At 45.1% G+C, this 22,281-nt stretch overlaps 1 protein-coding gene across 2 annotated transcripts in view; it reads right to left on the bottom strand.

The window, feature by feature from the left end:
• Positions 1–1,631: 1,631 nt before the first annotated feature.
• The window catches only part of HHLA2 (HHLA2 member of B7 family), a 32,755-nt gene continuing 12,105 nt past the window's right edge, over positions 1,632–22,281 (bottom strand). Inside the window, exons 2-7 of one of the 2 annotated variants that reach the window (XM_006116806.5) lie at positions 15,305–15,400; positions 13,869–14,180; positions 10,807–11,067; positions 7,731–8,033; positions 5,767–5,870; positions 1,632–2,758 (exon numbers count right to left, since the gene is read on the bottom strand). In XM_006116806.5, coding sequence (XP_006116868.3) covers positions 2,735–2,758; positions 5,767–5,870; positions 7,731–8,033; positions 10,807–11,067; positions 13,869–14,180; positions 15,305–15,359 — 1,059 coding nt within the window. In that variant the 5' untranslated portion in view covers positions 15,360–15,400 and the 3' untranslated portion in view covers positions 1,632–2,734. Of the gene's footprint in view, positions 2,759–5,715; positions 5,871–7,730; positions 8,034–10,806; positions 11,068–13,868; positions 14,181–15,304; positions 15,401–22,281 lie in introns of those variants that run through there. The other variant, XM_006116805.5, reaches the window with a different exon arrangement.

Here is a 22,281-nt window from a genome sequence, read left to right as displayed (position 1 = left end):
ATATAAGCAATGTTGACCCATGGCTTTTTTTTTTTTAAGGTTTAGACTTTAAAGCCAATTCTAGGTTTCCATTAACATTTTCCACTTTGGCTTTCCATATTCACTCTGCATGTCAGAACTTTCTTCAGTGCTTGTGTATTTGCTGAACAGCTGGGGCAATGTTCAGAGTGAGTTTTTCTTTTAAAAATTAACTAGGTTCAAAAAGCCTTTCAGAAAAGTAGCAGTTAGGGTTAAATGTGGTTCTGATATTGCATTGTTAAACACATGCCAGGCATGGAAACACTGACTTTCTTTTTCCTCACACGATATGGCTAGCAGTATTATGTACAAATGAGTACCTACTACTGGTAGAGTCTCCAAAAAATTAAATAATCTAACAAACAAGCCTCACCTCCAACTCTTAAAAAAAATGTATCTTAGCAAACATCCAAAAGGCATGATTTCCAGCCTCTCCTGGCTGAGGTTTGTGCATAATTACAATACTTTACAGGTTTCCCCACATCAGTTACATGCCAATGTGTTAATGGCACCATGGTGTCCTTGGCCTCTGTTTGCCAGAAGCTGGGAACAAGCAACGGGATGGATGATTAACTGTTCTGTTCATTCCCCCTGGGACAGCTAGCATTGGACCCTGTCAGAAGACAGGGTACTGGGCTAGATAGACCTTTGGTCTGACCCATTATGGCCATTCTTATGTCCTTTAATAGCACCTACAACTGATTTTAAAATTTTAGCTATTTTAATTTCAAGACAACAGTTTCTTATTTCTGTGTCCTAGGCATCACCATCAGAATGATTCCTTGGAAACCATACATACTTGGAAACCATTTTAAGTATTACACATTCAGTGTACAGGTAAAGGTTTTCACTGAATGAGGAGATGTCCTTACTACTTTTCAGATCAGATAATTTGGCCCGTTAGCTGATTGGGCTTGTATAACATAGTAATAGATGAAGTATAAATAGGTAGCTGTATTTGGTAGTTCCCCATAAAAGTAACAGTAATTTATGCAAAAAATGGCAACTTATGCAAAAAAAATTCTCATGCCTAGATTGTACAATTGTAGATGTTTTCAGAGCTGACGGTCCTGGCATATTTCATTAAAAAAGTGTTTACCATATCAAATTTAAATAACAGGCTTTTTAATGCCAGTATTTACAACTATGCAATGTCCCCTGACACTAAGCCTTCTCTCACCATTTTGCTGCAAGGACAAATATTTTCCCTTAGAACTGTGCCATTCGTGAGTACAGCTACGACATTCAAATGTTCTGCATATGGTGCCAGAGTGAGGCTGTATGAAACCACTCTCTCATTTCTTTTCATCCACCTCGTTATGTTTTGTTCTGTTGCTGACAGTTCAATGCATCTCAAGTGCTTCCTTCTTTATGTTTGCGAATGCCTCTGTATACATTCATACGTGAAAGAGAATGCAAGGAATTTTCCTTGGTTCCCACTTTCAATTTACTCGAAACCTCAGACAACTATTCTGCCTCTGCTGAGCAAAGTTTGCTTCATATAGTCTTCCAAGAAACTGTTTCCTTGATTTATTTGAGTCCTGAAAGTCAAATCAAATACAAAGCGTGCCCCACTTTATGATGTATAAAATTAGTCTGTTGGCACCACCTCGGAATTTAAAAAATGCCTTTACTGATATCATTGAAGCAGCAAGATTTTTTCACTGTTAATATTAGCCAAGTGCAATGTAACCGAAACGGAACAAGACTAGAGATATGCTCCACACATTTTCGCATTAGCACTTGCATTAATCCTTCAGTGTGTTAACTTATTCCATACTGTAGATAAATAAGATAATTATTACATTAAAATCAAGATGTAATCAATGTTACTTGTTCTGAAAGTTCACAGTAAATTCGGCACGCTCTCATTTTTAGGCTGTTATGCCCTTTTGATCATCTTAAACCATCTTCATTCTTTTTCCCTTTTATCTGTAAATACTTAAATATTTCATACAGTGTCTTCATACCCCACCATGGTCTCCTATTCTCTAAACTACACACATAATATTCCATTAATCTCTTACGCCATCTAATTCTTTTATCATTCAAGTTCCCATCTTTGTATTATCTAATTATGTAATACCAAAGGATATCACAGTTACCTGGAGCCCCTGTTATCGTCTAGTATTGTAAGCTAATCCAGTGGCAGGACACAGTGCAGTAGAGTGCCAATAATAGAGTATAATTAAAACAATGTTGCAGAGTGTTGCTTTCTGGCAACAAACATGTAATTGATGCATGGGCCACAACAGACTTTGTTGAAGCCAAAAGGTGTGTCTCCCATCCCATCCCTTCCACCATCCCCAGAGATCACAGACATAGCTGCTTCTGAATCTGTTTTCATTGTCAATCTCAGAGAGTTCCTTCAGATAATTACCAAAACAAAGAATGGTGGACATTTTTTCAGTGTTGCCAAAAATTCAGATACTTTCTCCTTTTATCTGCTTTCTTAGATGAAACGTACATTCTTCTGTTTAAAAATATGGTGATAGGGACAAAATGCTTCTTTAGAATCTCTTTTATGTCCTTATATTCCAGTTTCATTGGTTCTTGAGGAAAACTCTGAAGCACCACAAAAGTGATTTTACACATCAATGTCAGGTATCGGTATCATCCATAGCATGTACATAAAAATACTGCTCGAGTCTCTTAGCAAATCTTGTGAAAGCTCCTATCTTTTCATTACATTGTAAACTGACCATATACATCCCTCTTATATGACCGACTGTCTTCTCCGCTATGATAGAGGATACACAGAGAAAAATGAGATAAAACGCTAGTGTTATTTTGCAACCTTCCAGCAAAATTATTTAATCTATTTCACTGAATTCATAATTTAATAATACACAAAACAGAGAAAGAAAAGCAGGCTGCTCCCTAAGGCAGCAAGGCACAAATCACATCTTCTAGCTTTAAACTGGCTCTTTTCAAACTGACTCCAATTAGGTGCTTTATTAGAGACCCTCTGACTGATTACAATTCTAATGCAGTCCACAATGTGCCATAGTTGTGGTCATGGAAGTAATGGGGATTAATTAAGCTCACAATTCTATATTTTTTGGTTAGTCTCCAAAGTGCCACAGGACTACTCGTTGTTTTAGACAAAGTTTATGAAGAAATTAAGGTAAGAAGAGGCAACTTTTCCTGATGGGCCACCAGAATTCCTCATTGAGAAAGGAATTTGGCCTATGTCAGAATTAGGGACTGAAACCCATAGATTCCTTTATTGCATGGAAAGAAATAAAGCAATACAAACAGCAAGACCCAGTCTAAACCTAAGTCTTAAGTCAACCTAATTACATTGCTCAGCAGTGTCGAAAAAGATGCACATTCTGTGTTGCAGCTAAGATGATGGTGGAAGAATTCTTCCACCAATCCAGCTTCCATCACTAAGGCTATGTCTACACTCGCGGGTTCTTGCGCGAGTAATATGCAAAAGAGGCTAAGCGTGGAATATCGCCGAGCCTCATTTGCATACCTAATGAGCCACCATTTTTTTCACAAGAGGCTCTTGCACAAGAAGGAGCATCTACACTGCCCCTTCTTGCGCAAGAAAAACCCTCTTGCGCAATGTCGCTCTTCCTGAAAAGTAATAGGTGTAATGGCATTGCACAAGAGGGTATTTCTTGCACAAGAAGGGGCAAAGTAGACGCTCCTCCTTGCGCAAGAGCCTCTTCTGAAAAAAATGGTGGCTCATTAGGTATGCAAATGAGGCTCGGCGATATTCCACGTGGAGCCTCATTTGCATATTACTCACGCAAGAAGCCACGAGTGTAGACCTAGCCTCTAGGAGATGGACTACCTGCAGTGATGGAAACCCCCTCTTCCATCTATGTAGGAATGTCTATATTACAGCAGCACAGGTCTATACCGGTACCAGTGTAGCTGCTGTAGTATAGACATACCGTGAGGCTATGTCTAGACTGGCATGATTTTCCGCAAATGCTTTTAACGGAAAAGTTTCCATTAAAAGCATTTGCGGAAAAGAGCGTCTAGATTGGCACGGATGCTTTTCCAAAAAAAGCACTATTGGTGGAAAAGCGTCTGTGCCAATCTAGATGCACTTTGGCGCAAAAACGCCCCGATCGCCATTTTCGCCATTGGGGCTTTTTTGTGCAAAACAAATCTGAGCTGTCGACACTGGCCCTTTTGCACAAAAGCTTTTGCGCAAAGGGACTTTTGTCCGAATGGGAGCATCATAGTATTTCCGCAAGAAGCACTGATTTCTTACATGAGATTGTCAGTGTTCTTGCAGAAATTCAAGCGGCCAGTGTAGGCAGCTGCAAGTTTTTCCACAAAAGCAGCTCCTTTTGCGGAAAACCTTGCCAGTCTAGACACAGCCTGACAGTGGGCAGGGGATGGCCTGTAACCTCAAATGACTTGGGATCTGCAGCAAACCTGAGCCAATCCCCGTGGATCCCTAAAAATGTGGATCTGAGAGTCAGGAAAGAGCAGCTGTGCTGAGATGTAAATAAGTGAGTTTTCATTTCAATAACAGAGATTGGATGCCGGGGCAAATGATGAAGGGAGTGGGCCACTTGATCTCCCACCCCCGCAGCCAGGGGACAACTCCCATCTCCTCCAGACCCTGCCCCTCACCCCCATCCCATCCTCTTCCTCACCCCTGCCCTACCCTTACTTTCCCCCAAACAATACAGCCCGGGGGACCAGCATAGTGAAGGGCAGCACCAGCAGTGTGGTGGAGGGAGGACAGGTCAACCCCCTTGCACTCACCACAGTGGTAGGGTAAGTGGAGCAGCATAGCCCCAGCTCACTTTGCTCCTCCAGCTGCATCACTCTGCTTCCTGATGGTGAGCATGGGGATGGTCCTGTGTTCCCCCCGAGTAACGCAGCAGAGGAGTAGGGTGAGCCCGAGCTGTATAGCTCCACTTGTCCCTCAGCCAATGGTGAGTGTGAGAGGGCAGACCTATACTGCATGTGCTAGGTCCTCTACTGGACCCCGCAGATGCCCACGGACTCTGGCCCTTTGTCACTCCTGCTCATGGCATTTGGGGGCATGTGCCCTCTCATGCCTCCCTCATGTATCACCTAAGATGGCACATATCTGGACACGTTATTGCCGGGTTAAGGCTGGACATGCTGGCATGCACCTTCATATTCAAATGGAGAGCCTGCCTGTGGATTGTTTTTTAGCTCAGTGGGGTGCAGAGTGCTCTTGCAGAAAAACAACTTCCTGACCACCCCTTAGATATCTGTAGAGCAAAACGGGCCTGCCCTGGGTCACTCAGCCAAGACAACATCTACAATAGAGCAAGGCAGACACTGCTTGCAGTCTAGGGGTCATTCCCACTGGGGCTGCATATTAACTACAAGGGGTAGCAAAAACAGGAGAATTTTAATTACAATCTATGATTTTATAGCTTCAGTCTTCTGCCAGCTTCTTAACTCAACTAAATAGAATACAGCCAGTCCCCAACTTACGAACGAGTTATGTACCAAGCACTTGGTCGTAATTTGATCTGTTTGTAAGGCAGATTACATTCACTTACATACGGCCGCACTGTTTGTAAGTGCAGATTTCATTTGTAACTGGGGTAGCAGCTATATAGGAGGCTGGTCGTAAATACGAACGGTCATAAGTCGATGCATTCGTAACTCGGGGACCAGCTGTATGCTTGTCAAGCATCCAAATTCTAACCACAATTGTAGTTGTATTTGTGCATGTATCTTTTTCTAACATTTTGTGGAAGGATTTACAAAAATAGATAATGAAGCGATACACACCTTCATAACACACCGTGTAACGGCAATCCCCCCGATGATGAGGATGAAGATAAGCATAAGCACTACTACAGAAGTTATCCAGTGGTGAGGTGAAGTGATGTTTTCTAAAAACACATAGTTCATATTAATTTCAAATAAACGGGAGATGTTAATATTTCTCAAATGTCTCAAAAGTTTAAAGCTTATGAGTTCCAGCTAAGTGAAATACTCCACCAGGCAAGCTTGTCTTAATACTCACACCAGTCCCTAATGAGCATCAATCTGTCGCTCTTTTCCATTTTATAATTCATAAAGTTGTAACCAACCTGTTTGTTCCATTAACTCAATTGTAATCTTAACACTGAAGTGACATTTAATGTTTAATAAAAGCTTTAAGATCCTACAGTCTTAAGAGAACATGAGCTTTCAAATGATAAATGCATTTCAAAGCCTAATTGTTGAAACCAGGCTCCCTTACTTACTGCCACAGTCTCTAGTGAGAGCTGTGTGTGTGGCCTCACCACAAGAGGTTGGTGACTTCCAGAACAATCTAATTAACATCAACTGGCCCCATTTTGTAAATGCTGACCTCACAGAGAGTGCTCACTGCCATGAGCAGCCCCCCAGCTTTGCAACAGGACCACTCAGCTGGTAATACAGCTGGCTGGGAAATGGAAATCCCTTCCTGACACAAATCAATAATACATGTTTGTAAGGAGTATTTAGTCATGGACCAGGATGAAATAGCAAACCAGAATTGATTGATTTTTTGCATGAAGGGTTTTAAAGAAAAGAAATTGTTTCAGGAGACCCAAAACAGAACTGTTGGCTTCCCAGCTATCAGCCTAAAAGGACAAGGAGCTGTTCATTTCTATTTTAGCCATTAGCTATATTTATGAATGCATTATGGCCTTTTAAAGAACTTGGGGACATCTGCATCTTCCAACTATAGCCCCTCCCCATTGACTTCTATGCGGGTGTGACTGCTACATCTCCCACTTACCCCATGCTTTGTACATACTTGTTAAGCTTGCCCAATTTGAACCAGGATTTGGACCACATTGGGAAGGTGCAAAATATGTGACAATGCCCTAAATGCTTGGAAAACCTCTAGGAAGTGCCATAGGATGGAGAAAGTTAGAATTGCAACCTGGTAGGTGACGTTAGATGTGGAAGAAAGTGTTCTTGGACCAAATTCAGTTAGTGATATAAAGAAATATATCTTAATAATCAGAAAAGTCTAAACTTGCTTTTCTCATCCAGAGCAATATTTCTCTAATAAAATATCACTGCGTTCTGCTACCACTGTAGGAATAGAGGCCCACGTCAGATTTGGGTAAACTATGGCTTTAAAATGAACTGGGATATTAGCATGAACAACTGACCCAAAGCATGGAACCAAAAAGAATGAAACCTTCAGAATGAAGAGTAATTGCATTATATTCATAGCAACCCTTCAAATTACTAGTGTTACCAAAGTTTGGGCTAAAATAAGAGAAGTATAATTAATTGGGTGCCAGATGCAGTAAAGAATTGGCTATATAAGAAACACTTTCATCTGCCCTTAGTGAATGTCTGACAATTGATCATGACATCACCTGTTTGTTAAAGAGCATATACGAGTAACCTCTTAAAGGGATCCTTGTTAATACTTCTCTGATCATGCTGGAACCAACCAATATGGATCTAAGCACCATGAGTTTAGCCCATTTGTAACATCTTCATCAACTCCTATAAATATTTTGTTACTGTCTGGATGTAGTAAACAGCTTTCTAGGTATGTGTAGAACAATTGTATAAATAGCATTAAGCCTTGGAGGAAAGATTGTATGGTTAAATTAGTTTCCTGGCAATCCCCTGCATAAATAACAGTAATTCTAAATCTTTATCCCTCGGAGGACTTGAGGTTTTTTTCCCTCAAATTTTGCAGTTTTTAAGTTGACCTTTTTTCCACAATCTTCAGTGTTGAAATTGCTGCAACTTACCAACTTTCAACATTCTTACAGTGAGTTGTGTATAGTGTGGTGCTGAAATATTGCACACATATTCTCCGCTGTCTGCCAGAGTAAGATCTTGTAAGATTACTGATTCATTGATTTTCTTCCAAGAGAGTCGTGTTTCATACAGTTCAGGGACTGGTGATGAACTTTTGAAGGATGCCAAAATTGAGGTAGATGCATTTCTGATTATTGTCCAAGTGACTATGAAGTCTTTAATATTTGGAGACCTTTCAGCCTTAAATTCACATGGAATTGAAATGGTATCTCCTTCCTTTTTGGAACACTGCTCTGAAATATACAATTATAAAAGCAACAATTAATGTGAACGCAATGGGTGAGCAAGCTACTGTAAAGGATGGTTCAGGCTTTTGAAACTTTTTCATTTGATAAGCTTTTGTGCACTATTTCTGAAGCAATCTTTTGATATAAGTTTACTCATATTTCACTATGAGCTTTACAAGATATCCTACTGCAGAAACCACTTCTTGAAAAAGTCGTTTCAGACCCTGCAGTTCAGCCTCAATAGTTGGTTTAAGATCAAACAAACAAAAATAGATAAAGATTGCGGGGAGATAAATGATTTTTTCTTTATGCCAGTCACAGTGTAAATAGATGGTGACTCTGAGGACCAATGTGGGGGACTGCAGCCCACATTGCCTCTCGTCTGGTTAGCAGAAGCCACGAGGGTCTCAAACAGTTCAGATAAGCAGCCAGAAAACTGGATGTTTATCCAGACCAAACCCCAAACCCTTCTGAATTTCACTCAATGTTAGTAAGGACAAGTGCTAGGATCATGTGATCTTTAAGACGTGGGATTCCTTTAATGAGCAATGTTAATACATCACCACACACATTCAGAACAAAAGTTTGCTCTGCAGTGGGCCGAGTGGACTGAGAATAGTAAGAATTCTGGGCATGTAGCGGAGGGAGCGCAGAGTAGTGAAATCAAAATCAACCATGCAGATACGACAGGAAAACTTTGTCTTTCATTGCTGTTGCTCCAATTAAGAAATATTTTTAGAGAACTAAGACCCTCAGGAAAGTGGTGGTGGTGTGATTTGACAAAAAGGATTTGTAGTGAGAGTGCAAAAAAAGCAGCAGGAATAAATAGAGCAGTGATTCCCGACCTTTTTTATACTGTGGACTGGCAAACACATTCAAAAACTTTTGGCAGACTGGTATAGAAAGATTTGCATATTCATAATGGTAATTAATTTATTTGCATATTCAGTGTAGCAAATAATTTTAAATGGTCATGTGGTATTTTACATTGCGTCTGAACGCACACAATACCTGTCATCGTAACACATTTGTTTTATTATTATTCCCCCCACCCAAAGTATTCGCTTTCTACCTTAAAAAAACCATACATAACACATCGCTAGCTACCCAAAGTATTTTATTAAAGCAGCCCAAGAAAACATGAGGCTGCTGCTGGAGAGAGGGAAGGGGAAGGAGACAGGGAGGGCTGCTGGCTTCCTGGGCTTTTTATTAAAGCAGCCAAGGAAAACATGAGGCTGCAGCTGGAGAGAGGGTAGCAGTGCTCTGGCCCCTCCCATCCCAGCCACATCCTTACTCACTCCTTCCTCTGTATGCCCCTCCCTTATCAGCATGCTCTTGTCTAGAGTCAGAGCAGGGAGCTTCTGCTGCTGAGAAAGTGCCCTTCCCCCACCAGTAAGCTCTCTGCAGGTGGGGCTCTCTTAGCAGCTGTATGGCCATGCTGCCACGCAGTTTACAGGGAACATCACCAAGCTAATTATCAAGCCATGGGGGCGTGGCCAGGCAGTGTGCCACAACCTGGCAGCGAGCAGTTCGCGGCCTGGCATCGGTCCGCACACCAGCGGTTGGGAACCACTGAAATAGACCATAGGCTTCACTTCCATGTGTTTTCTGCCCAAGTGTACTTTGTTATTTAAATCTAGACACTCTATTTGTCTGCTCCTCCTTTCCCCACTCATCTCTGGCCCTTTGGGTTTGGGGAGAAGAGCAGATAAGATATGAGGGAAGGGAGGGATGGAAAGAAGACAGGGAGGCAAATGGTAGTGAATAGACTTGGATAAACAATAGGGATGGGAGTGAGCTAGGGACAGACTGGTAACTAGAACAATAGATGCTACTACTTCCCCCATCTCACTTCTCCTACTTGTGCAAAGCAGGCAGAGTGAAAGGAGAACGCCTTAGGTCAGCCAAAGGGAATGCCTGGCTGGGTCACAGTGATAGAAATGTAGCCGTGTTAGTCTGGTGTAGCTGAAACAAAAAACAGGACTATGTAGCACTTTAAAGACTAACAAGATAGTTTATTAGGTGATGAGCTTTCGTGGGCCAGACCCACTTCCTCAGGCTGGGTCACTTGAACAATGGGAGAGAAAGAAGAGGTGGATAGATTGGGAATTTTTTAAAGCAATAATAAATAATAGGACATAATCTTACATTGTCTGTCTAGGCCTGACACGTGAACAATATTTATATTGTAAGTGCTTCGTGGCAGGAAGCATCTCTATGTGATCTTATTATGTACAACACGGTCCCAAATCCAGACTGAATGCTATGTAATATACAATGAATAAGTGTACTAAACAAGGTTAGCTGTCCTCTGCATACAAAATGAACACCAGCCAAACTACAGTCATTTAAAGTTGGCTACAGGCAAGTCTTACTATTGGGTGATATTTCATGATAGGTTTGCATTGACACTTCAACTCACATTATGCTTGTGTTACAAACTCCAGCCAGGGTCCGTTCTGAGTCTGAAATAGTTCTGAATTCATTGCACAACTTGGAAGGTGCAAAAGCCCCCTGGTCAAAACCTAAGCATGAAGTTACCACACACAGAATAAATACATTGTATGGTTCTGAAATAGGGGGTGAATGTTGAGAGGTTTGTTCATCTCAACCTCACTAGTAATGCTGGTTTTATAATTAGTTGAGTTCTACAGAAGGAGATGTAACCTTAACTATTCTCTCTACCAATCCAGCACAATGTAGACACATTGCACTCATTATGGCTCACTTGTCCTGGATTTCGTATATGTTTAAGGGATGAAGAATAGTTCAATCCTACCTTCCATTCTCCATTCAGCAGTCCAGTTTTGGTCGAAAAGTTGAATGTGACACTGGTAAGAAGAATCTACATTTACAATGTTCTGCTCACTTCTAACGAAATAGGGAGGGCCATCCCAGGTTACGTCCGTTTTGGATCTTTGCATAGATGTATTGTTGTATGCCCATGTTATGTTTGGTTCAGGATAGATATAAAAGGCAAGACATTTCAACAATCTCTCTGTGTCTCGCTTTTCATATTCCATTGCATAAGATGGAGAAACTGTAAAGACAGAAAAAGTCTGGTTCTTTCATCATTCATTTTAACTTGATGTGATTGGCTTTTGGGAATAGTATAGGAAAGAATCTGCACAACACCAAAGCAGAAGTCAAAACCAATAATTTGTGTTTATTTCAGACTACAGTTTATTTCATTTGCCCCACTGTCAATCACCAGTCTCCAAGCTTGTCTCAGAATCCATCCTCCCCACTTGCTATTTCAGTTCACTCACTCTCCTGCAGTGATTTTAACCTCAAATGAGCAGACCATAGCTTTCCATCCTTTGCTATAACTAGGTGTAATTGTATCTGAATTGTTAGATGTCTGATTAAGATATGGCACAGGACCTGAAAGTTTTAACCAGCGCCTAGGGCTGAATGACCTAGGGTCGAACTCTGAAGAGCTGTTGGGAAGATAAGAAAAAACAATTGGGCTATTACATTAGGTTAGAGTAGAACTTTGAAATGCAAACCTGCATAGTTAGAGCATTAGAATGAACGTGTTTACTCAGGTCTTGAGATGTGAACAGTCAAGTCTTGTCTGTTACTGTAGCCTTGATTCAAGATTGAAAGGCAATATTAACATTTGTGATGAAATGTGATTGAAATAATATTATTGTCTATGTGTCTCGCTGAAGACTATGGTAAACTGTATGTGAACTGTTTAATGGATAAATTACCCTATGCTAATCATCACCATGTTTGTAAGACAGAAGGTTATGTCAAAAGTCTGTTCTTCCAGGAAGTTAAATATAAAGGCCCTTTGGACATGATCCTTTTTCATCTCATATCTGCTTGAATGCTCATGTGGAAAACAATAAAGAATGAGATCCCAGGCTATTCTAGTGCCTCTATATTGGACATTGACTTAATACCTCTGGACTGATGCTGAAAGATCTATCTGTATCTATAAAGCTCAAGAACTCTATGAATCTGATGGCACAATAGATTCCTCTAACCAATTTCAATTCACTTATTTGTCTTTCTTTTTATAAATAAACCTTTATATTTTAGATACTAAAAGATTGGCTTCAACATGATTTTTGGGTAGGGCCTGAATTGTATATTGACCTAGGGAGATTGTAGAATCTCCATCCTTAGAGGTTTTTAAGTCCTGGCTTCACAAAGTCCTGGCTGGGATGATTTAGTTAGGGTTTGTCCCGCTTGGGGCAGGGGCCTGGACTCGATGACCTCAAGAAGTCTCTTCCAGCCCTAGGATTCTATGATTCTGGGTGTGTGAAAGGGTTCTCTCTAAGCATGCAGAAAAAATTTCCACCCTGTATACCTCCTACGCAGAGCCACGCAGCTACATGGCAGGCAGTAGGAGGCAGCAGCTGGGGCTGGAGGAGCTATGAAGTGGGAAGCTGCGCCAGCAGCCGGGGCCAGAGGAGCTGCGAGCCATGAAGTGGGAGGCTGCAGTGGGGGCCGGAGGAGCCACAAGCCACATTGGAGCCTGGGCAGGAGAACGGCAAAGGAGGTACCGGGGTCATACCATAGGGGCTAATAGCGGTGACCTGGCACAGAAGCTGGCCAGGTCGGGGGCAAAGGCAGCAGCCAGCTGTGGTGGTGGGAGGTACAGGGCACAGGTAAATTCCGGGGAGGGCAAGGTGCGGGATTGGACACAGTTCTCTGGGAAATGGGGGGAGAGGAGGCACAGGTCTCTGGGGAGTGGTGCTTGGGCTGTGGGCCCTAAGCCCAGGTACTGGCTGTTTGTGTTTGGGGGGCAGATAGCATGGCCCTGGCTTATATACTGGTGGCATATGGGGAAGCAGATTGCAAGGATGGGCACAACTAAAGGATGTGTGTAAGGGTAGGCAGTTAGCCAGGCCTATACTGGTACCCGCTGGTTGTGTGTGGTCCTGATGGGGGCACAGTGTATGTTCGGGGGTGGGGCCAGCAAGCTAAGTGGTTATCAGGGTGGGTGGGTGCAGGGTCATGCACCTTGTTAATTATCTCTTGTGATATTTTAAAGTGAGTGTGTGTGTGTGTGTGTGTAATTTTGTTAGTAACTGGTAGGTGCTACAGTGACACACTCAATCAAGAACACACGACATCAATATTGGTGCACAAGACAAAACTCACTCCACTCATGGATGGAAAATCTTAGAGGAAACACTGGTGTGTGGCTGAACCTTTGGGATCAGAAAAACCTATAATTTGATGAGATTGGTTGTAAAGAACCGTTCATCTCTGAAACCAGTGTTTCTGATGGTAGTATTAGACCTGAATGCCTCAGAAACTGCTTTTATGACTTCCTGTTAGGCAGTGTGGCAAGACGGAAGTTATTTTTATGGCAGGCTTGGTAAATCCTATGGTAATAACTACCAGCATTTTGGGATAGATTTGCCCTGTTTCTCTGCAGTGTGACATAAATTTGATTTTCTCAGTTATGATCCACAAAGGGTTACAGTCAAGGGAGCCAACATCCCTGATGGGCCCCTGGACAACGTGGGGGGCATCGACTCCATGCTCTCAGAAAGGATGGAGCCTGGAGCAGAAGAAGCAAGGCCAGAACAGCCAGTCCTCAGTGCTGCCCAGACTGTGGCATCCCCCTTTCCTTAGTGCTGCCTTGAACGTGCCATGCAGTGCTTCAGCAGTGAAAAGGGCCCAGGGCTATGGGTACGCTGGTCACACTAAGTTATTTTTTTTTTCTATAGCTGAAATGCAACAGTAAAGTACAGAGCTGCCCTTTAGTGCCGATAGACCAGTAGTTTTTCCAGCGTGAGGTATTACAATTTCAAGTGGCAGGTAAGAGCATAAGATCTGCTACCTGCACAGTTTATGTATCTAAAATATCTGCCTGACCTGTTACAAGCAGCCCGACTTCCACTTCTGTTTTGTCTTGATTTGTCCCCACATAGCAGGTGTAGGAGCCCTCATCACTCAGGCTCAGGTTACTCAGTTTCAAGGAGGCATTTCCACTGGGAATTTGGTCATGGAAAAGGGACGTTCTCCCCCTGTACGCCAAGTCTTGGCTGTGTAGCTGATCCTCCTTGTAGTAGTAGCTGTGCACATTTTTGTCTCCTTTCTTCCAGTAAATTACCTCACCGTCCGCACGTGCAAAAGAGCACGGTAGGATACAATCTTCGGAAAACCGCCCAGTTACTTCTTCAAGACCTTGAAAACACAATGCACATACTATAAAGTGCCTGAACATTTCCAAAATGGGCTAATGAACATAAATTAGTTATATCCAGGCAATTCCTGCCATCTTCCTTCCCTTCTAATAAAATTACAAACACGGTCCAGCTGAATTGATCTTTTGGCCCTAATACATGCACAGCTCCCACCATTAATTTGTTTACAAACATATACCCATTTGTAGAGTTCCATGTCACCCTCATGCATCCATGAAACAGGGAGGATGGAATAACCGTTACATATGCCTTCCTCCAGTATACCAGTCTTCTAATGCATGACACTCATGTTCACATATTCTTGACTCTGTGCCACTGACATTCTAGACTGCAGCCTTCCTGTGCCCAAAGCAGTGATTAGGATTTACGTGGTGCTATTCTGCTCCAGTTCGCTGTACCTAAATTAGCTAATTAACCATACAGTTCTAATATTTATAAGCTAAACATAAAATTGCTGAAGGTTCACCTCTCTCTCAGAGAGTGGGGAGTTTGTTGGTTTGAGACCCTAATAAACTTTGGAGCAACATTGGATAATTGAAGCTGCCAGTATAACCACAGAATCATTAAATTGGTGCCTGATTGATGTGTTTGAAATTGGAACCAACTTTGCCTTTAACTAGGGTGATTGAGTGTTAACCACTTGTACTGAAAACTGCTACTGTCATCCCTGCTCAAGGGTGTGTTATCCTCATGTACTCCCAGGGCCTATAGAACAGAATATATCTGCTAAGAGATCATGAAGATTCTCAAGTGGGAGGGCCTGCTGCTTTTGGACAGAAAATTCCAGCACACTAAGTCCTACCCAAGAAACCCTGTTGTTATTAAGACTATTGCTTTTTTGTGCTTCATGTTGTCTTCATATACAAAAGCAGAAAAGATCATGGCCAAGTTTGTTTTCTCATTTGTTGCAATGCAATCTATTTATGTGGACAGACTTATTTTTTTTTTGAGGGCTTTATATCAATTCAACTTACCGGTAAGTTGATTTTACCATGATTTTTATCTTGATCATATCACTTTTAAGTAATTCAGCTCTTGAGGAGGGGAAAAAAAGCTAGATTTTAATTTCTTGATCATTTCCATGAACACACAACTAAAACTCACCTGAAACCACAACATACAAATGAAACAGAAAGATGAGTATATTCTGCACCTTCATGTCCTCTTTGAGTCACAGCAAGTTCATTTCTCACTGATAACCTAGAAGATGATAAAGAGTTTACAATCTGTAAAATGCTTATTCTATTGTACTGTATAAGCCATTATTATGTCTGAGGGATAAACATGTGAGTCTGTAACTTTAAAAACAACCAGTAGTCCTGTGGGTAAAACTCACTTGGCTAGATGATGAGCTGGAAGCTGCAGCTCATCTGATTAAATGGGTTTTGCCCACCAAAGCTCATGATACTATGTATATTTTTGTTAGTCTCTAGGGCTATGTCTAAACTACAGCCCTCTGTCCGCAGAGAGATGTAAGTTAGACGTATTGAAAGTGCAAATAAAGTCGGGAATTAAATATCCCGTGCTTCATTTGCATAATGGCAGCTGCTGCTTTTTTCGAAACGCGGCTTTTCAAAAAAAAAAAAAAAACAACAGCAGTTTAGACGGGGCATTTTCGATAGAAATGCCCTGTTTTGAAAGATCCTGTACTCCTCAAAGTGCTTCATTTGCACTTTTGATATGTCTAATTTACATCTCTCTGCTGACAGAGGGCTGTAGTTTAGAGGTAGCCTAAAGGTACCCCAGGACTACTTGTTGTCATGATTACATGGTACATTAATATAGCTCCAGAGGTGTGAGAGCTTTTCTAGGCAAAGTCCAGATCTTTATCAAGCATTTAAAGTCTTGCAACATTGCAAGTGCATGTTGTGGAGCCCCACTGACTTTAACAGGACTCCAGGCTAACACAGGGGTGTGCCCACAGCTAACAAGGCTATGACCATGGACCTAAATGTGAAATGTAAAAACAACTCTCCTGCTAATCCCAAACTTTCAAAAATCAGGAGTCAGTCCCCATAATCATAAGGGGTTTAAAAATCACAATCAAAAAGGGGAAAAAATTGTCTTCCGGTTTCTGAGTCTGCAGCATGCATATTTCCTCTGCAATTTTGAGGACTAGAAATTTGATTTAACAAAAATAAAAGCTGGTAGTATCACATAAAATAATGTTACTAATCTTTAATCTGTTGTGTGAAACCATTAAAAACAAGTAACACTGATTTTAAACAAATGTGAAAAAATAATTATTGTGGGCAGCAAAATGATGCAATTAACAGTTGTATTTGGAGTTCAGAGATTTAATCCAACAGCCTAATTCTACGCCACTTTTAAGCCATACTTAATTTGTGCCAGTGCTGAGCCATGACATTTCTAGGCTTGGCAGTTTATAGCCCTGGAAACTCTGAGCTTGCTGCATCAGTTATGAACCTTAAGGGGTGGGGGAAGCTTGAGCCACAGCTTTTCTTTCATTACAAGTTAGGACTTGTATTAACTTTAAGACAATATTGGACTCTAAAGTTTTTAAAAAGTTTGTTCTGTAGCTACATACAATGTAATGCACTGACTGCTGCTTTTATAGAAGTGTTCTTCTTCGAGTGGTTGCTCATGTCCATTCGAAGTAGGTGTGCGCGCCACGTGCACCACGTCTTCCGGAGGGTTTTCCCTAGCGGTACCCGTAGTGCCGGCGGGGCGCCCCCTAGAGTGGCGCCGCCATGGGGGGCATAAGTACCCCTGCCGGCGCTGCCCCACCTCAGTTCCTTCTTACCGCCGTGTCGGTCGTTGGAGCGTCTCTCTCTCTCTCTATAGCTGTTAGGCTTAGATAGTTAATGGTTCCCGTTTCTCACATTGTAAATAGTTGTGTGGTTAGATAGTTAGGTTTTTTGTTTTTCGTTCCTTCCCCCCTTGGGGGTAAGGAATGCCAGAGCCGCAAGGCTTCAAGGCGTACGCTGACTGCGGGAAGTTTATGCCCAGGGGCGACCCACACGACAGCTGCCTTAAGTGTCTGGGTGAGGCCCATTTGACAATTGCCTGCAAAATCTGCAAGTCTTTCAAGCCTCGTACGAGGAAAGAAAGAGTTTCCCGCTTGAAGCTTCTCCTCATGGAGACGGCACTTCAACCGGCACCGCCGGACCAGCCTGCGGTGCACAGCGCATCGGCCTCCACGCGCGAGGCCACACACTGGCACCGGGCATCGACGTCAAGATCCCGGCACCGGTCTCACTCTCCACCATCTAAGAAGGTGAAGAAGTCCCGGGGCAGGTCTCTGTCTAAGAAGTCGACGTCGGCTGGACACTGCACCGGCAGTTCACCAGTGCGTGTCTCCCCTCTGGTGCACCGTTGGCACCGAGGGGGTCTAGTGAGCCCTGGTCGTCTGCCCTCTCATCGCCCGTCTACACCGGACACCTTTGAAGCGGCGCAGGACCTAATAACTCTTATAACCTCCCCGCCGTCGTCAGTTGACTCGGACGGGTGGAGGTCGCCCCCGGTGCAAGCTCGGAGGGCACCGCCATCGCCCGTGCATGGCCAGGGTCGGCAAGCTACAGGGGCTTATGCGTCGGGACCAACCGCGGTGGGGTCGGCTCCCGCTACTACTACGGCACCCTTCACGACGCCGAACCGTCATTCTCAGGGAGCGTCGAGCCATGGCAGGTCGTTGCTCTCCAAGTTGCCAAAGCCCCGCTTGGCTGTACAGGTGCCATACCCCCATGGCCATGTGGCTTTCCAAGAGTTGGCGTCCGTCTCCATGCCATCATCAGCACCGGCATCGACCCAGTGGACTACCCCGGTACCGGGCCTGGGCACCCCGGTACCGTCTCAATTGGGCACGACTCAGTCGGCATTGAGCCTGGGCACCTCGGTGCCATACCTGCTGGCCATGCAATCGGCACAGGGCCTGAGCACCCCGGTGCCGCAGCTTCAGTCAGCGCAACCGACACCGGGCCTGGCACCCCGGTGCCGCAGCTGCATGCGACGCACCCGGCACCAGGCCTAGGCACCCCGGTGCCGCAACTCCAGGCATCGCAACCGAGCCTGAGCACCTCGGTGCCTCAGATACTGGCGATGCACTCGGCACCGGGCCTACGCACCCCGGTGCCACAAACGGTGCAGCCAGCACTGAGCCTGAGCACCTCGGTGCTGCAAATTATGTCGCAAACGGCACTGGGCTTGGGTACCCTGGTACCGCAGTTTCTGACTTGGCAGCCGGCACCGGGCCTACGCACCCCGGCGCCACAGTTGACTGCTTCAGCGGAGTTCGCTGCACTGGGTCTGGGCCTCCCGGTGCCGCAGTTATCAGCGGCCCTTACGGCACCGGGCATGGGTCCCCTGGTACCACAGATGGTATGTCCTCGCTGCGCCCACGCAGGCAAGCCGGAGTCGATGGCCAAGTTTGCGCCGCAATCCTCATCGGCCCCCCCTTGGTCTGAGTCCAATTACTCCTCGGATTCGGACGCGGTGTCGGTGTGGTCAGGGTCTTCGGGAGCTTCCTCGACCCACAGGTCCAGATCCAGGCAACGGAGGGGCCACAACCAGCAGATGTGGCCCCCTCATCCGCAGTGGCCCTTTTGGAATCCCTGAGCCTATCATCAGTGGCAGGGACAACCACCACTATCTATGGGGTCGGAGGCTTCGGGACACCGTTCCCACCCCTCTGTGTCCCTGTCTAGGGCACCCCCCTCTCCTCTTCGAATGCCGCAACAAGATCCTGCGGCACCACAGCCACCGGTACCGGAGACAGGCCCTCGGGAAGCTCAGACTGTCCAACCGGCTCCGCAGTTGGTCATGACCACTCCCCTGTTGATTCAGGAGTTGTCGTCGTCATCCCGACCTGGGATGGGGTGCACACCTTGGGTGCTACAGAACCCAGGGCCTCTGGTCCCCTTCCGAATGGTCCCTGCACATCAACGTCCGGGAACTGCGGGCGGTGAGGAGGGCCTGCGAAGCATTCCTGCCGAGGCTCTCCCACCGCTCCATTCTGGTACGTATGGACAACACTGCAGCGGTTTTCTACCTTAACAAGCAGGGTGAGGCGCGTTCGCCACCCCTATGCAAGGAGGCCCTGCGTCTATGGCATCTGTGCGTCACCCACAATATCACGCCTCAGGCGGAGTACCTTCCCGGGTGCAAAAACCTACTTGCAGACACACTGAGCAGATCCTTTGGAGCACACGAGTGGTCGCTCAAGGACTCTGTCCTCAGCCAGGTTTTCCACAGGTGGGGCTATCCCCACCTAGACCTGTTTGCCTCGGCATGCAATGCAAAGTGCAGGAACTACTGTTCCCTGCTGGGGCTGGGGGAATATTCCCTGGGGGACGCCCTGATGACCGTGTGGCCAAAGGGCATTCTCTATGCTTTTCCCCCATTTCCATTAGTTTCCAGGGTTTTGACCAGAGCGAGAACTTTCAGGTCCTCGATCATCTTCATAGCCCCCAGGTGGCCCAGGCAGTTCTGGTTCCCCATCCTGGTGGACATGCTGACACAAGACCTTATAGCACTCCCTCCAGTTCGGGATCTGCTAACCCAACCTTGGGACGGGGGGGTAATGGTTCACCCGGATCTCCGATCTCTTCATCTAACGGCCTGGTTTATCCGTGGTTGAACCAACCAGAAAGGGAATGTTCCCGACAGGTACAGATGGTGCTCCTTAGCATCAGGAAGCCCTCTACTAGACGGTCGTACGCTGCCAAGTGGAGGTGCTTCTCGTCTTGGGTGTCCCAGAGAGGAGTACAACCGTCCTCGGCCCCTATTCCAACTATTCTTGACTATCTCTTTCAACTCCGTTCTTCTGGCCTGTCCTTTTCCTCTATTAAAGTCCACGTGGCATCTCTCTCCGCCTTCCATGTTGGTACGGCAGGAACCTCTCTTTTTTCTAACCAGGTGGTTAAAAGGTTTCTTACTGGTGTAACCCCCAAGGAGATTGCTTGGATTCCTGGGGCTTTGTCTGCTGGCAGCTCAGGGAGAGGCACTCTGAGTTTGCCTTGGCTCCCCCTCCCTACCAGGGCCAGAGTCTGCCCGGCAACCCATGGGGAGTGAGATGCCCCTCCCAGGGGGAAGGAGAGACCATTGTTGAGGGGAGTCTGGAGCCAGCCAGGAAAAGGGGAGGACTGAGTGTGTGGGAGCTAGTAAGCCCCAGGCCTGCATGCAGTGTTCCCCCTGAGAGCTAGCCTCTAGGGACCTGAAGGCAGGATCCCTCAGCTGGGTTTATGTCTCCACTGTTGATTCCCAGTTGTGGAGTTTGCTGGGAGGCTTCCCCAGCCAGGCGGAGTTGGCTCTCCAGCTCCCTGGGTGAGGGAGTCACTGCATGGTCAGCTGGGCTCTAGCAGCAAGTTCAGGGCTGCTGCCTGCTGTGTGGGTCTGGAGGCTGGCCTGGGAGGCTATAGTTTTGAATTTTGGTGCAGTTGTGTGGTCTGCATCTTGAGCCCTGCACCCCTTCACGGTGAGGGGAAATTCTGGGACCGAAGCAGCCTGGTTCCTGCTTGAAGAGGACCCCTGTGAGAAGAGAGCAGCCCCTTTGCAGAGACTGAGTCATCTCTCAACCTGAGGCTCATTCATGGAGTGTGTGAGTGCACCAATTTTTAGTTAGTAAGTCAGGGAATTTGTTTGGGGATTTTATTACCTGCAGCCTATTAAACTGTGGAGGGATTTGCTGCCTTCTCCCATTTGTGAGTCCTTTGGGCTGTACTGGACCTAGTCAGCCCCACTGCTAAACCTCTGCAGAGAAGGATTGTGTGGTCAACAGTCATCAAGGGCCCCAACAAAGTACGCGTACCAACGGGACACTAACTTCACAGTTGCAGGGCACCGGTGACCCTAAAAATAATGTTTTACCCTGTTCTGTTATAATTGTCTCCTGTTTAATATAATTGTGTTTATTATAGTGTATGTGTTTGTGTTATTTTCTGGGAGTCTCCAACTATCTGGCGAATACGTGGGGATTATCCTGGGCTAGAATTTTCCTCCCAAGCTGCCCTGGCAACCCTGCTAGGAAGGAGTGAGGGGGGTGGAGGCACCGCCAAGTACATCAATCAGAAAGAATAAAATTGAGTAGGTGGCGGGATCCAGAAGAACCCAGACCTATCCATCCGAACCTGAAAGGAGATTGGCTCTAAAAGAAGGTAACCAGGTGGAGAGGGGGCGCTACACTGGTTTGGAGAAATTGTATCCCTCGGTGAGGGCCTGGAACCTCAACCTGGTCCTTCACAGGCTTATGTCCCCTCCTTTCAAGCCTTTGGCTACATGCTCATTGAAGCACCTTTCATTGAAGGTTGCTTTCATAGTAGCCATTACGTCTGCTAGAAGGGTATCAGAGTTAAGGGCACTGACTATAGAGCCGCCCTACCTTGTTTTTTCACATGATAACGTAAGGCTACGGCCTCATCCAACCTTCCTCCCGAAGGTGGTTTCTCCTTTTCACCTATCTCAGGAGATTTATTTACCGGTGTTCTTCCCTAAACCTCACGCATCCCCTAAGGAGCGCATTCTACACTCCCTGGATGCCAAGCGAGCGCTGGCTTTTTATATTGACCGAACCAAGCCCTTCCGTAAATCCCAACAATTATTCGTTGCATTTGGGGATAAGGGAAAAGGTTCACCTATTTCTACACAAAGGTTTTCCAGATGGGTGGTGCAATGTATAGCAGAGTGTTATCAACTGGCTGATAAAACCCCACCCAGGGTGAAGGCACACTCTACCAGGGCACAGGCGTCCTCGGTAGTCTTTGGTGCCCAAGTACCTATCACAGACATTTGCAAGGCAGCCACCTGGTCTTCCCTCCACACGTTTGCAACACATTATGCGCTACCTCAACAGGCCAGGGAGGATGCAAGGGTGGGCTCTGCAGTCCTCGAATCTGTGATGTAAATATGTAAATATATAGATCTGGTTGTCTTTGTTCTGGGTTGGTGACTTGTCACTGTTTATTTGTTCAAATAAATCTGTTATTCACCTTCCTTTATGACTCTGGTGCTATGACTGTTCCGACCCCTCCTCCTTGGGGTTAGCTTGGTAGTCACCTACTTCAAATGGACATGAGCAACCACTCGAAGAAGAAAAGAACGGTTACTTACCTGTAACTGTTGTTCTT

The sequence above is a fragment of the Pelodiscus sinensis genome, chromosome 1 (assembly GCF_052426305.1).
Source record: "Pelodiscus sinensis isolate ZL-2025 chromosome 1, ASM5242630v1, whole genome shotgun sequence".
Classification (NCBI taxonomy): Eukaryota; Metazoa; Chordata; order Testudines; family Trionychidae; genus Pelodiscus; species Pelodiscus sinensis.
Note: the sequence above shows the minus strand (reverse complement) of the source record. Positions and strands in the feature narration are given on the sequence as shown.